This window comes from Hemicordylus capensis, chromosome 1 (assembly GCF_027244095.1).
Source record: "Hemicordylus capensis ecotype Gifberg chromosome 1, rHemCap1.1.pri, whole genome shotgun sequence".
Taxonomy (NCBI): domain Eukaryota; kingdom Metazoa; phylum Chordata; class Lepidosauria; order Squamata; family Cordylidae; genus Hemicordylus; species Hemicordylus capensis.
The window spans coordinates 113142351-113157821 of NC_069657.1; the positions used below are offsets into that span (position 1 = coordinate 113142351).

General features: G+C 44.0%; 1 protein-coding gene across 2 annotated transcripts in view; it reads left to right on the plus strand.

Moving 5' to 3' along the window:
- SPON1 (spondin 1) overlaps positions 1-15471 on the plus strand; it is a 541453-nt gene that overhangs the window by 219339 nt on the left and 306643 nt on the right. For both annotated transcript variants that reach the window (XM_053265111.1, XM_053265102.1), the window contains exon 6: positions 5284-5432. In XM_053265111.1, coding sequence (XP_053121086.1) covers positions 5284-5432 — 149 coding nt within the window. The remainder of the gene's footprint in view (positions 1-5283; positions 5433-15471) is intronic.

Here is a 15471-nt window from a genome sequence, read left to right on the forward strand (position 1 = left end):
AGGGCAGCCCCACGTAGAGCGCGTTACAGTAATCCAGCCGTGACGTGACTAAGGCGTGGGTAACCGTGGCCAGATCTGCCTTCTCGAGAAAGGGACGCAGCTGGCGCACCAGCCGAAGCCGTGCAAAGGCACCCCTGGCCACCGCCTCCACCTGAGCTTCCAAAAGCAGAGCCGGGTCCAGTAGTACCCCCAAGCTGCGTACTTGCTCCTTCAAGGGGAGTACAACCCCATCCAGAACTGGTAAAATCTCCTCATCCCGATTGGCTCTCCTACTGACCAACAGTACCTCCGTCTTATCCGGATTCAATTTCAGTTTGTTAGCCCACATCCAACCCATCACGGCCTCCAGCCCCCGGTTCAGGACATCCACCGCCTCCCTAGGATCAGATGACAAGGAGAGATAGAGCTGAGTGTCATCCGCATATTGCTGACAACTCAGTCCAAATCTCCGGATATATTATTAGGAGCCACAGATGGCTACAGAAGGAAGGAGATATTGGTGAAAAATGCCTCTCCCCCATAGCATGCATGAAATTATCACATGCACACTGTTCAACTGGATATCAGCAACCATTTGGGACCACCATGGTGTATCTGAATGCAAAGTTGCATTGCAGTAAAGGGGAAAGACATCTAATTCTTGTACATTCGGGAATTAGACTCTGGAGTAGCCACTCTAGCTAGTGAGTCTTGCTTTGATGGACAAAGAAATTATACTAACACATTTTGTTAGTATGCAAATGAAAGAAATTTTGTAACAATGCAGAGTAGTTTTTCTTTATTGAATTGTAAGTTATCTCCTATTTGAGAGAAACTAGGGCCTTGCACATGATCGTATGGGGGTGGTTTTTGGAGGTAAAGAGCTCCTACTCTGGTAGCCACAAATAAGCAGAACCTCTGTTTGGGTCTGCAAACTCAGCACACACACGATTTAGGCATCCACTGTTTCCATTGCTAAATCTGGGAGCTGGGTCCTCTGAGGATGAGACAGGCATCCCAGTATGCACTGTGTTGCCAGTAGACTGTCAACTCTCATTACATCATCAACTCTTCTCTTATTGGCCATGAAGGGGAAGTACGCAGGCCCAGACCTACAGAAGGTATTGCAAGCAAAGGATCATAGAGTGTGCTTTGGATAGCAGCATATTCACAGAAGGTAGCCACTGTAGCTGTAGATTTCTATTGCTATCATGTCTGCTAACTCCCAGGAGCTGCTAGAAAAGGCAAATGCACACACACAACCATAACATCAAGGTAGGAGAGTTCTCTGCCTCCGACCTGGGTAAAGAGGAGGGTACAGGATCTGGATTACCGATGTTTGAATGAGCTGGGTTGGGGGGATTGCTGTCAGTTCACACAACTGTGACTACCTTGGTTTATTGCCTCCTGTCCTCTATTTGTTGGTCATGAGAACAGCCCTACTGTTTCCTTTCTTGTCATGGCTCAGACCTCTGACTGAGAAGAGACAAAGAAGGAATGGGAGAATCCGGTTGGGAGTGCAGGCTCAGAGGCACAGCAACAGGATTTGTCAGGGAGAACAGACTCTGGAGCTGAGGAATTGGGACAGCTGCCAGACATTAGAGCTGAGGAGGCTGATCAGGAGGAGGCGGGATTTCGCCTGTCTTGAGAAGACGTCTCAAGAGGAAGGCTCAGTGGGAGACATGCAGGCGCAGGATATCAGAGGAGAGGAAGTAGAAGTGATGACTGAGGAAAGCCTGATTGGCTGCCAGTTATCTTGAGCCCTATATTAAGCAGTCTGTTAGTTGCACAGATTGCTGTTAGCAACTTTTGCTTACTGCAGACCATGTTCCTATTTAGAATTCCTCAACCTTTCGAGTTCCAGTTTGCCCTTGTTCTGTTCTTTCCTGCTCTCTTGTTTCTTGTTCTGTTAATTCCTTGCTCTGGTGTCCTTTGTTTTATTCATCCCTTGCTCTGTTGTTTTCTTTTCAGTTATTACTCAGTTATCATAGAGGGGGGTTCCTAGTTCAGTTCAGGGGACTTTATTCATTTACTACTATTTTTTGTGTGTGAGTCTTTCATTTTCCTTCATGCAGCTTCGCTGCTGCTTTCTGTTTAACTCACAGGGGGAGAGCTGAAGGGGCTGTAAATCCTGTTGGGTTAGCTGAGGGAAGGTATAAATGGAGAGTTTCACAATGGAGGGAAGTAAGAAGTGGAGTGCCCCAGGGGACCGGTGCTTTTTAATTTATTCACAAATGATTTAGAAGTTGGATAAGTAGCAAGGTGGCCAAATTTGCAGATGATACCAAACTCTTTTGGGTAGTGAAATCCAAAACAGATTGTGAGGATCTCAAAAAGGATCTCTCCAAATTGAGTGAGTGGGCAACAAAATGGCAAATGGGGTTCAGTGTTGGCAAGTGTAAAGTGATACACATTGGAACAAAAACCCCAACTTCCAAGTATATGCTGATGGAATCTGAGCTGTCGGTGACTGACCAGGAGAGGGATCTTCGGGTCATGGTGGACAGCTCATTGAAAGTATTGACTCAATGTATGGCAGCTGTGAAAAAGGCCAATTCCATGCTAGGGATCATTAGAAAGGGGATTGGAAAAAACCTGCTAATATTATAATGCCCTTATACAAAACGATGGTACAGCCACACCTGGAGCACTGCATACAATTCTGTTCACCACACCTAAAGAAGGACATGGTAGAACTGGGAAAGGTACAGAAGAGGGCAACAAAGATGATCAGGGGCCTAGAGCACCTTTCTTATGAGGCAAGACTAAAACACCAGGAGCTTTTTAGTTTAGAAAAAAGACAACTGCGAGGAGAAATGATAGAGGTCTATAAAATCATGCATGGTGTGGAGAAAGTGGATAGAGAGAAATTATCTCACATAACACTAGAACCAGGGGTCATCCCATGAAATTGATTGCCAGGAAATCTAGAACCAACAAACGGAAGTACTTTTTCATACAATGCATAATCAACTTGTGGAATTCTCTGCTACAAGATGTGGTGACAGCCAACAACCTGGATGGCTTTAAGAAGGGTTTGGATAACTTCATGGAGGAGAGGTCTATCAATGGCTACTGGTCGGAGGACTATAGGCCACCTCCAGCCTCAGAAGCAGGTTGCCTCTGAATACCAGTTGCAGGGGAGTAACAGCAGGAGAGAGGACATGCCCTCTGTTCCTGCCCTTAGGCTTCCAGTGGTATCTGGTGGGCCATTGTGTGAAACAGGATGCTGGACTAGATGGGCCTTGGGCCTGATCCAGCAGGGCTGTTCTTATGTAGTCTTTGAATAAGATAATATTTCAGTAGGAACTAGGAACAATTAGTCCTTAAGTAGTGGGATTCAGAAGGGAGACCTGTGAATGTAAATTAGAATAGAAGAAAAGATAGTGAGGTTGCACACATGACCATCAGCTGCTGCTTCCATGAGCTGCAGGGAAGGCAGGAGCTTGGCTGCCTTTCCCCAGCAGACCAGCACCAGCTGTGCTTCCCTCCGTCGTGCCGCATGCCCACATGAGCAGCGGTGCAGTGAAGGCAAGAGCAGGGAGTGGGAGAACTTCCCCCTCCCACATCCCAGAGTGCCCCACAACATGAGCACAGCAGCTGCTCTCATTAGAGCAGTTGCCATGCTTGGAGTGGCTGCTCCTTCCCTCCAGCTTACTGCTGGAAATGGTGGCGGGACAGGGGAAACACCCTAACCTGGGTTGGGCTGCTTGTGTGAATGGCCTCAGGATATTGTCTGTGGAAAGGTTTCACTTCTGCTCCTATAGTGTTGTGAACTACACCTGGTTTTGCACTCTGTATATGCTCAGAGAGAAAGAGGCAACATCACATCATACACAAACTGAATTGGTTCTTGGAGATAGAGGAAGACACACTCAGAAAGTTCAATGGGCTTTATTATAGAAAGTTGCTTATCAGGATAAAATTCAAATAGGTCATCCAAATTTAAAACATGTTTCTGATTCAAGATGTAACACAATGTGCCTAGCTAACATGTGTGTGTGCAGTCAGTAGTTACAGCTATCTAACAAATCCTAATAAATCATTTAGAGAGAAGCAGAGGAAGAAGGAAGAAGGGAGGGCTTAGGAGAGGGATGGCATGATTAGTAGGGAGGAGGGAAGGGGGGAGCAGGCTGTGCTGTGCATTGAATAGGCATCTCACCAGGTTCACGAAGAAGGCTTCAAAGGACTTGTTTGTTGCTGGAGCTTTGTGAGCAATGCAGGCTTCAGATAGAAAAGGCTGGTGCTGGATTTCACAGAAAGAGCCAGCCCTTGGTTCTTAGCCCCGCAGCAAGAATCACTAAGTAGTCTCTTGTCTGCAGGTTCCATGCAGCTAGACAGCAAGCAATTGGAATACACACATGAGCAAAGATTGCTTGTTAGGCAAAGATTGTGAATTGCCATGTCCAGAGACTCCCTTCTTATAGTTGTTTCATCCTTTGATGTCCATTGAGTCTCCTGGATCACAAAAGGTGTCCATTCCTGTAATCCTATGGATATTGTCTTTTAATTATAGATAGTAGTTCAGGATTTTAGCTCAGTCCAGGCTCTGAGTTCCATCTCCTGTTAGCTGCTGTTTGGGGAGGAGATTGTCTATAGACATTTGCCCAAAGCAAATCTGCATCTCGGAGCTTGCAAATGGACATCATCTCTTGTCCCTAGATTTCTGGCACCTGGTCCCCCAAGAGTGTGAAAAGGTGTTAGAAAAAGAAGAATCAAAGCTATAAGTGTAAATCATTTTCTTTTGTGTACATCTACATAGGGTGGAATTCCTAAAGACAGTAATCAGGTGTAACAATACTTCTAATTCTACATAACGAATGTCTCTCAGAGAGAGACAGGATTATCCCCTTTGGGCAGAGCAGAGCAATCATCCATGATTGGTGTGAGCATTGCTGTAAAAGGAAATGCAAGCTCAGCTCCTAGCTTCCCAGAGACATTATCTGATAGCAAGTTAAATTTTAGCATTTGGATAGAAGACCAAGCTTGGCCATTGTGTCTCTTTTGAGTACCCATTTCACAAACATTAAGAATATGATGCTGGATTGCCCCTACCTTCACAAATCAATTACCAAAGACAGTCATGAGACCTGGTCAGTTCATCTGAATTCAGGCATTAACTGATTCCTTAATAAAATGGAGTCAGACACAGGCCTGGATTCCATATGATTCTGGGTTGGTAACTGGGTTTAATGTTAGGGTCAGGGTGTCCCCAACAATAGTGGCAAAAGTCACTGGTAGGGCACTATATACTGTTCCATAAATGCTTATCAGCTTTTCCTGTCCCTCTCTCTTTTGTTACAGGACGAGCCAACCATTGGTCTGCCATCATTGGTGGATCTCATTCAAAGAACTATGTTCTTTGGGAATATGGAGGATATGCAAGTGAAGGAGTTAAGCAGGTTGCAGAGCTGGGATCACCAGTCAAAATGGAAGAAGAAATTCGACAACAGGTAACTGTCCTGTAAAATAACAATCAATTAAAACAAGTAAAAGCATATGCCTTGTTAAAAATATACCTACCAGGAGTTAAAAATATTTTATGAGTCAGATATGGAAAACCTTGCTACTTGTATGATTCTCAAGATCTGTTCTAGTAAACCTTAACAAAGACAATCAGAGTTTTTCTGGATAATGATTATAAGATTTAGTCCTATAACCCACCAGTAAAACCCACATTCTGATTCACTTTCTTCTTAATATAACATTGGTCCATAAACATCTTCTGTAGGTTTAACTTAGGCTCCTTTCCCGCTGCATCTTTAGCATGTGCACTGCACCTTACGCTACCCCAGATTGAAGAGGAGTCCGATTTCGGGGAGGAAATGAAAATTGTGATAGGAGGTAGTGAGGCTATTCATATGCACATGCAAAACCGGTCTAAGGGAGCCCAGCCTGGTTTTAAATGTCTGTGTGAACCGCTGGGATTAGCCTGATCCCGGCAACTCCACGGCAGCAAACCTGCCTAAATAGCCACCCTTACAAAACGAGGTTATCGCTCCCTTAACCTTGTTTTCTTGATCATGTGGCAGCTGCGGTTGCCACACTGCGGGGAGGCCAGGGAGGGGAGGGGGATCCCCATGATGCACCGTGCACTCATGTGGTGCATCATGATAGTCCCGGGGGCCAAGGTGACACATCCCTGCTGCTGCCCCTGCTCCTCCCCGCTGCCTTGGTGCATGGGGAATTGTCCGGGAGCCCACGCAGCAATGCAAGTGGGATCATCTGTGGGGAGGGTAAGTTTAACCCACTCTCCCTGCAGCCCGCTCTGGAGCCCTTCTCTATAATTGTGGGAAGAGGCTCAGTGTCTGAATTCTGATACCAGGGCTCTAACAGCTAAGTCATAGAGCCATGTCTCACGATCCATGAGACCCGGTTTCTTCAGGTGAATGGGGAGAGCAGGGAGGGAGCCCTGGGTGGCCGGATTGGCCGCCCACACGATTTCCGGCTCTGAGACGGAGCCGGTGGGGGCTGGGGAGCTCGGGGGCCGCGCAGCCCCCGGAAGCCCCAGTATGCCCTGCGCGAGCTTTTCGCCTCCCCTCCGGGGGCCTACTCGTGAGTAGGTGCAGTGCAAAGCCTCACTGCGGCTACTCACAATTCTAAAAACCAGGTTTGCGGAGCGCTCGCTCCACAAACCTAGTTTTGGGCCAGGGCTTCTTGAGCGGGTTACCCGCTCTAGAATCACCGGGCTCACAGCTGAGCCTGGTGGTTCTGACAACCTGCAAAAATTGGGCTAGGCTCTCCTAGCCCAATTTTCATCAGAATAGCCCCTTAAACTCTCTTTGAAATAATAGTTAGAAGGTTAATTATAGAAGACCCATTATCTTGTGGGGGAAAAACAGGAACTGCTGGTAGCAAGCTGTGGCAGAATTTTCTGAGTTCCATTCTGCTTCCATTGAATCAGAATCTGTACCAAAGGCATCTGTGGCCTCCTCTTGTTGCACTTTATTCAATGAATTCCATTTGGTGGCACCCAAGGATGTGAACGAGATGCTTGGTTGAATCCATTCCGCTCCATGCCCATGTGCTCCTTGTCCCTCATGGTGTGTGATGAAAAGCTGGGAAAGATGGGAAGCTGGTATTTTTAATACAAAGGAAGGCTCAGTTCCACCCACTTTGAAAGAAGCAGTGGCAAGACTTGTGACCAACTTCTCCAAATTGTGTATGGTAGGGAAGTGATTGCACAAATCAGACATGTACAATGGCCACATTGTATCTGAACATGAAGATACTCTTATCTGTAAAGAAATCTATGTTAGAATTGCTTCGTTTTGTGAGGAGTGTAAAGGAATATATCAAGAAAAATCATTCACTTGCCTATACAGAAAATAAAGGCTGAGGAAACCGTCACATGAAATGGAAGAACAGGGAAATACATATGGCAATTGAAGGCAATGCCTGACCCCCAGGGCTAAATTCTAGTATTTGATATGCATACATGGCTCTTGTTATCTTCAAGGAGAGTTCTGTCTGTGATTCAAGCAGCAGAAATTTGTACCCAGGAGTATTCCCTCAGGCTATACTAAGGTTTTGTGCTAAATGCATCCTGAGCTAATACTTTCAGGCATGAATTTAAATGGGGATTCGTTTTCATATATCTAATGTGAAGTGAATGAATAATTGAATTCCCCTGGTCTCACCCAAGTCTGCTTAGCTAAGCAAGAAAAATGTATAAGCCCAGAAGGTAAATCTTGGCCATCAGAGTGAGATACCTTGTTTCTAATGCAACTTCATTTCCCATAGGTGCAGAATGGGTGCTGCTTAGGCTGTACCATTATAAATGTGGCTGCCACCAAAAACAGCAGCCCTGAGTGTGATGTGATGCCATAGCATTTTGTTTCCTTGCCCCTGTTTCACTCCATTGTCACTTGCAGAATGACAATGGAATTATATAATCGGAGAAAGAGTTTCTATAATGTCATGTTTTTTGTATTATTAAATGGTTTCAGTAGTAGTGACACATTTTCCAGAATTCTAGTTCCAGCCTTATAGCTCACAGTTCTGGTTGCACTTGACTTTTTTAGACATAATGCAGAGACAGACCTGAAGGGTGAAGACAGATGCAGTATTTTGTAATTGTAGAACAGCTTGTTCTCCAGCAATGTGAACCTGGCTTTGCAATTGGTGGTGTAAACACACACATCAGCAGAATGAATGCTAATTTGGTAGATAAGATAGCCCTCACTCTTTCCCTTCCAATTATGCATCAGGAAGTGTCCTGCTTTTTAAAAAAAGTCATATATTTTACATTTTGTAAACTGCTCTAGGGTTTGGGGATGGGGGGGATGTTGATTATACAGGCACTAGCCAATAGGCACTCATCACAATCATATTACAAATGCGTCTTGACAGGACAACCATGATGGTCTCTTGCAACAAAAAAGCAACCTAGGGGCAATTCACACCATTACAATGATTAAAGCACAGCACAAATCTAGGATTTAAGATTTACTAGAGATCATTCTAATCATGTGAACTGACTGACCGATAGATTCTTATAATACAGTAGCACTTTAAAATCTAAAACTAAAAAAATGCTATTTGTAATTTATTAAAAAATGTCAGTTTCAGAAGAGGAACAGGCTTTTCCCCATGCCATAAAATTGCAGAACTTGATTTTTCAGAGTCCACTGTAAATCTGAAAAGATTGCTAACTTTCTGGAGGCATGTTTAACCTCAATAAAGCCAGATATTTAGAATTCACTTAATATCATCTCTCTTTAAGCCAAATTACTCCTTTGCTTTGGATAACACTCAGCTTCACTGGATCAATACCAACTTCAAGTATGCAATGCTATCTTCTGTTTACGTGTTTTAAATTTTTACTTTGAACATCTTGGGCTGAAGAAAAAGTCTGTGAACTTAAAAGGTCACATCCAGCCCTTTGAAACTCACTTGTGTTAAAAAAAATTATATAACCCCAACTCGAATATCATGCATAGATTTTTCTTTTTCTTTTATTTTTTACATTTATATCCCACTCTTCCTCCAAGAAGCCCAGAGCGATGTACTACATACTTAGGTTTCTCCTCACAACAACCCTGTGAAGTAGGTTAGGCTGAGAGAGAAGTGACTGGCCCAGAGTCACCCAGCAAGTATCATGGCTGAATGGGAATTTGAACTTGGGTCTCTCCGGTCCTAGTCCAGCTCTCTAACCATTACACCACATTGGCTCTCAGATGCTGGTTGTGTGTGTGCATGTGCATGCATGTGGGCACATGCATACACACACTTGAGTATGTTCTTCCCACCTGTGGAATACAGAGGGTTCTTTCATAAGGGGCAGCTCCCATGAGAGTAAAGGAATGTGTGCATGGAGTACTCCCTCCATTGAAAAGAAAAGAAAACATCCTTGCAGGTTCAGAATGGAAGAACTCCTTATGTGCATTGGACCTCTTGTGCCCATAATTATATCAATGGAATTTATGAAGAACACACAAGATAGATTGATTGATAGATTGATAGATAGATAGATAATCTGGGAGCCCTTGTGCAATCAGATTTAGACCTTTTTAGTGAATTTTCCAAGTTTCTGAAGCAAATGTTTTAAAGTGGTGGAACAGAAGGGATAAATTATTCTGAGAGACAAAGAAATAAGTTTTGAAAGGATTTTTTTCTAAGAATTACAGAATTACTGTAGTACCATGATATTTGGAAAACAATTAGAGGAGTGAAGAAAAGATATGGCAGAACAAAGCAAATAGACAGGGAAGTACTAAGAGAGGAGGAAGAGTTAAATAAAGTGAAAAGACGATTTTGCAGAACAAGACAGAGAGCAACCCTAGCAAATGTTGATATAGTGTACAGGCTCAGGGCCAAACTTCACATGATGCTGTGTTGTGTGCAGTTTTTCCTAGAAGCTGCATGTATATGTTGTGTGCATGTGCAGGTATATGCTTAGTCTTACTCCCAGGGGTGGCTCCCCCATGAGGCAAGGTGAGGCAATGACCTCAGGTGGCATATCTGCCATGGGGTAGGTACTCTGCGTTGCCCCTGCCACAAGCATTGCCTTGCCTTGCCTTTCTGCTGCCCCTGCCTCCTTGCCACCTTCCCCATATGTTTTCCCCACTTGCCTGCTGGCTGCACCCCCTGACTGCTTGATATATTTAGAAGGAAAGGAAAGATTGTACCATCAAGCCAGTGTTGACTCCCGGTGACCACAGAGCCCTGTGGTTTTCTTGGTAGAATGCTGGAGGGGTTTACCATTGCCTTCTCCTGCGCAGTATGAGATGATGCCTTTCAGCACCTTCCTATATCGTTGCTGCCCAATGTAGGAGTTTCCCATATTCTGGGGAAAACACCAGCAGAGATTTGAACCAACAGCCTCCTGCTCTCTAGGCAGGTTGCTTCCCTGCTGCGCCATTAGGTGGTGTTTTCTGATATATTTAACAGCCAACAAATACTAAAGCATATATATTGCTGCTGTGTTAGACAATATAAATTTCCATCCATGTGAAAAACTTGCTGTTATACGCTGTAGGTGTGCTTGGGATACTTTGTTTTTGTTTGTTATGCACAGAGATGTAGTTTATGAATATTAAATTGTCTCATCTATTTGGGCTTGTTATACTTTTACTTTCTTGGGTGAAAAATTCTTATATTACTGCTTGTTGGTTAAAGGTTAATGCCTTCTAAGATTAATTGAATAACTCATGATTGCTTCACCCATTGATTGCAACAGCTATTGATTGCTGTATTAGCTTTGTTCACATTTGATCCATTAAATGAACTGAGCAAGAATGCACTGAGCAAGGTTACTTCTAGGAATTAGTATTCTGTGCATTGCACAGCTTGTAAATAATTATTATAGTAACCTTTTGGTGTAATGGACTTCTTGTTAAAACTCTAGAACAGTAACAGATTATGATTGGGTTTTAGCCTACTTTCCTTAAGGAAACTAAGCTTATGAGGTCATCACCCAGCTTTCTTTGTGTTTCCCCCGTATCAATTTAGCAATGTCTGGACCGATTTGAAACAAGTTTGGTACATTTGTAGGGACCTATAGGGACACCTTGGTGTAGTTTGTGATGATGTCATCCACCCCAATTCAAGATGGTGGACACATGAATGTTTGAGGCCAAATTGGGCTAACTTGTGAACTGCCTAACCAATTTGAGCCAAATTGGATACAGTTGTAGGAGCACACAGGAACTCCTCAACAGCGTAGTTTTTTATGATGTCATCCTTCCAATTCAGGATGGTGAACACATGAACTTTTTAGGTGCAAGTAGGCTAACTTGTGAAGTGCCTAACTGATTTGAAACACGTTGGGTACAGTAGACACACACAGAGACACCTCAATGGCGTAGTTTGTGATTATATCATCCACCCCAATTCAAGATGGTGGTCACATGAGCGTTCGAGGTGTGAGTGGGCTAACTTGTGGACTGCCTAATCGATTTGAACCAAATTGGGTAAAGTTGTAGTGGGAGCCACATAGGGACAGCTCAGTGGTGTACTTAGAGAAGATGTCATTGACTCCAGTTCAAGATGGCAGAAGTGTGAAGGTCTGAGGCGTAGGTGGGATGATGTGCAGTGTTCCCTCTAAGGCACGCATGTGTTCTATCTATCTATCTATCTATCTATCTATCTATCTATCTATCTATCTAATGTATATACCACCTGACTCCAAAGGCTCTAGGATCTGGTCATCACAATGATGTACACATGAACAAAGTAGTCTGGAGGAAATTGTTTTTGAAGCCAACCTTAGCATATTATTATTGAAAGTTTTCAGAGTCTAATATGAGGCACATTGGATTAAAAAAAGACCAAAATGTTAGAACAGTGGGAAGAGATGGTGCAATTCGAAACTCTCTTTCACTGTGAAAATCAGTATTTTCTGAAAGCGCTTACTCTATTTTTGGCTAACATCCGCAGAGTAACAGGTGCAACATTGATGTTTATAGGACTCTCATTGGTTTGCTTTGTGGAACTTTGTTGATTACTGGTTGAGCTGTATTTGCAAAAACTGAGCACAGCATTGTTGCAAAGAACTTGAAGGAACTTAAATCCAGCTGTAGCTGAATTATGGCCAAGAGTTTTAAAATTAGAAACTCTTTATATGTATGTATCTATGTCTGCCAAAATCTATTTTTGTTTCCTATTTCTGGTCCATCATGATGATACAGTAAACTCATTATAGTTACTAGAGCCTATATTTAGTTTCTATGAAGTATTGTCACCTTTATAAGTAATGGAAGAATCTGTTTTAGGAATTTGTCATGCACTTGTAGTGAGGGATTTTACAGCTTCAGAGGCAAGTCTCTACACTGGAGACTAACAAACTGATTTAAAGAAAAATCTCAACTTGCCCTAAGGCAAATATTCACGTCACCAGAAGCAACAGTGCAAAGAGATACATCTCAAGAAGATGTTGCATTTCTTATTAAAAAGAAATGGAAACATTTGGAAGATACATATAAATCGTACATTGAAGTTTTATCTGGATCTTGTTCAAATGTGAGTTTTTTCTTCATTCACTATTAATTCTGGGTGTGTGTGTGTGTGTGTGTGTGTGTGTGTGTGTGTGTGTGTGTGTGAAGTGAAAGTTTCATGGTGATCTGTGTGCTTGGAGAGGGATAAATGTGAGCTAATGTCTGTGTGTATGAAATACTATACAAGGCCATTCACACAACTGGAAATTGGATACAGCAAATGACCTACCCAGGTTTGGGAACTGTGTTTACTCCCAGTTTTCATTTGTGTGTGAGTAAACAAGTAGATAGGAGGAGTGGGGTCATTCTCACAACCAAATGGGGAGTGGGGAGAAGGGAAGGCAGGCTCCTACCTCCTGCCTTCCAGGCAACTCGAGCCTCTCTTGTCTCTGCCACTTGTGCGACCACATGAGCAGCATGGCAGCAAGCTCCAGAGAGCTGATGGGAGAGGGGAAACTTGCACTGGGTCCTCCAGGAGCCCATAATGCAATGCGTGAGCAGTGGAGCAGCTACTCTTAGTATTGCAATCTGCTCCGCAATGCATGGCTGCTCCTCCCCACCCCACCCCCGGCTCACTGCTTAAAATGGCGGCTGGCCATTCAGGAGCCCAGCTACCCAGGGCAATCATGCTCATGATTGCTTACTGAAGTAGAACAAATGGTAGTTCCTTTCTACCTTGGTAAGGACCTAGGTACAGAAGCTGGCTACCCATGTTTGGAGCAGCCAGGACCAGAGGGCTCCCAGTGCTCCAGACAACATGCTGCCTGAGTTACTCCAGGCAGCTCATGCCGTGTGGACAGCTTCATTGTGTGTGAGACAGGAGCTGCGTAGGACAGTTTTTTCCTCCTATCATGGTAAAATGCTGGGTATGAAATCTGGGTAGGACGGCACTTCTCATACCTACTTAGTGCACATGCAAGTGAGAATTGTGTCATGCACAGCTCCCAATCTTGTGTATGACCCTTGTCCTACCCATTTTTCAACTGTATGAATGGCCTTCTTGTGTGACTCAATAGGCTCCCGATCCGATTGAGCCATCCACCTGAGAGGTGGGATTTCATTGCAGTTCACCACTTTAAAATATTACGGGTCACTAAATCCAAGTTACTTTTAAATTAATGTTAGCGTTAAATCAGATATTTTGTGAATGAGCCTGGCCTTTCCAGCGAGATGTAGCAGGCTGCAGGCAGTGGCCTTTGCAGCTTGTGTGTTTGTGTTGTGCTATAGTGTCTTAGGGCATCTTCCAGTAATGGGTAGCATTAGTCTTCATGTAATGAGAAACCATGGATCATTGCCTCTCATTTCTCTCCATCATGGCTATCATCTGAGTGTACTTGCCTGAGGTGACAAGCCCAAAGTTCTGTAATGAATCATCACATGGTTAGGGAGACTGACTTCAGGTAGATGTTAAGGCTATAATCATGATCAAATAAGCAGGCAGGGCAGAGGGCTGGTGGGGAGTCAGGCTCCTGCCTGCCTTCCCGCACACAATGAATTCTGGTCTCCTGGCTCTGTTGCTTGCCTGACACATGGTTAGTGCCATGGTGAGTGGCAGAACAGGGAGCCAGAGGAGGAAGTGGTGCATTGAGGGATCCTCCCTGAGCCGGGCACTCTTGCCACCCAACTGTGTGTAGCCTGAGCATACCAACTACCCTGTGCCAGGAGTAAAGGGTGCACTCACATCCTTTAACCCAGGTAAGAGCCTGGGTACAAAACACGGGCTTGCAGGGAAGGCAGTGCCAGGATAAGCCTCGATCCTGGCACTGCACACAAGCAGCCCTACCCAGGTAGAACTTCCCTAACCTGGGTAGGGTTGCTCATGTGCAGAGCCTTATTGTATTTCCATCATATAGTTACTTTTGCTGTCAACCTGTAATGAGAATTGTGCAGAACTGGCTTGCCTGGATACATTGCATAAGGAATGCTAAAGTACCTGTTGGAATCTGATGCTAGCTTATTGAAAAAGCGGTGGTGATATTAAAGCCCATGATGTATCTAGATCCTTTCAGGCAACTCAGTTGCATAGGTTCAGGTTATAACAACAGTGGTTTTGTGAATAAAGTTGCATGCAATATTGTCTTAAGTTTGGTTAGGAATCATAAAATAGTTGTCTTCTCAAAATATGGTAGCTGTCATTCTTGATTTTGATTGGCTTTCGATCAGCATGTGTATATGAGGCTAGGGTGAGGTGAGGGGTTCATGTTCTAGGCCATCACATTTTGGAAACTGGGGAGGACTGTCTGTTAGTCGAATAGTGGACCAGAGGCAGGGCTGTGATCCAAAACAGGTGATGGTTGGGTTACAGTGTAGGCAAAAAAGGGTAAGAGGCAGATGCGTAGTCAAGGAGGCTATTCACATGATGGGAGGAAATAGGGCTAGTGGAGGCTCCCACTGATCGTGGGAATCACCTCAAGGTCTGGCAGAAGTCAAGATCCAAGGTAGTGTAATAGCTTAATATACAATGCCCTGAGGAGAAGACAGTTAGGGGATGAGGAAGCAGGTTACCTAGGTAAGCAGGAACAGAAGTTGAACTATAGCTGCTGGATGGAGATGAATGGGGAAGAATCTAAGGATAAGGATGGAACTGCTGAAATATAAGAAAACATCTGATAAGACAGTTCATGTGATAGATTCTAAGCAGTCTAGATAAGCACTGAAGGTGTTGGGCCTGTCTGAAACTCTGAGGGAGCCTTGTGGGACTATGGAAAGGGGCACCTCCGGAGGTGGGGAAAGCCAAGTGTAATTACAGAAAATATTTGTACAACTTTAATTATTTTGTTTAATATGTACTTTTGTGACCACTGTTCACCTAAAATGTACTTCTTACTTTTTGCCCATAAATTCTGTTGATGTTCCCTTTTTAATTAGATTTTCTTAATCAGGTAAAGAAAGCAGGAACCCCCACTGCCACTGTCAAATTGAGGTTCTGCTCTAAAGCCATAGGTTCATAGGGATTGGTGAATCAGGACTGTCGCTTGGAGTCACCTGATATTGCTCAGACAGGTCTGTGCTGCAGCCTAAATGGTCTCTTCAGAGCTCAATCTACCAGGCATGC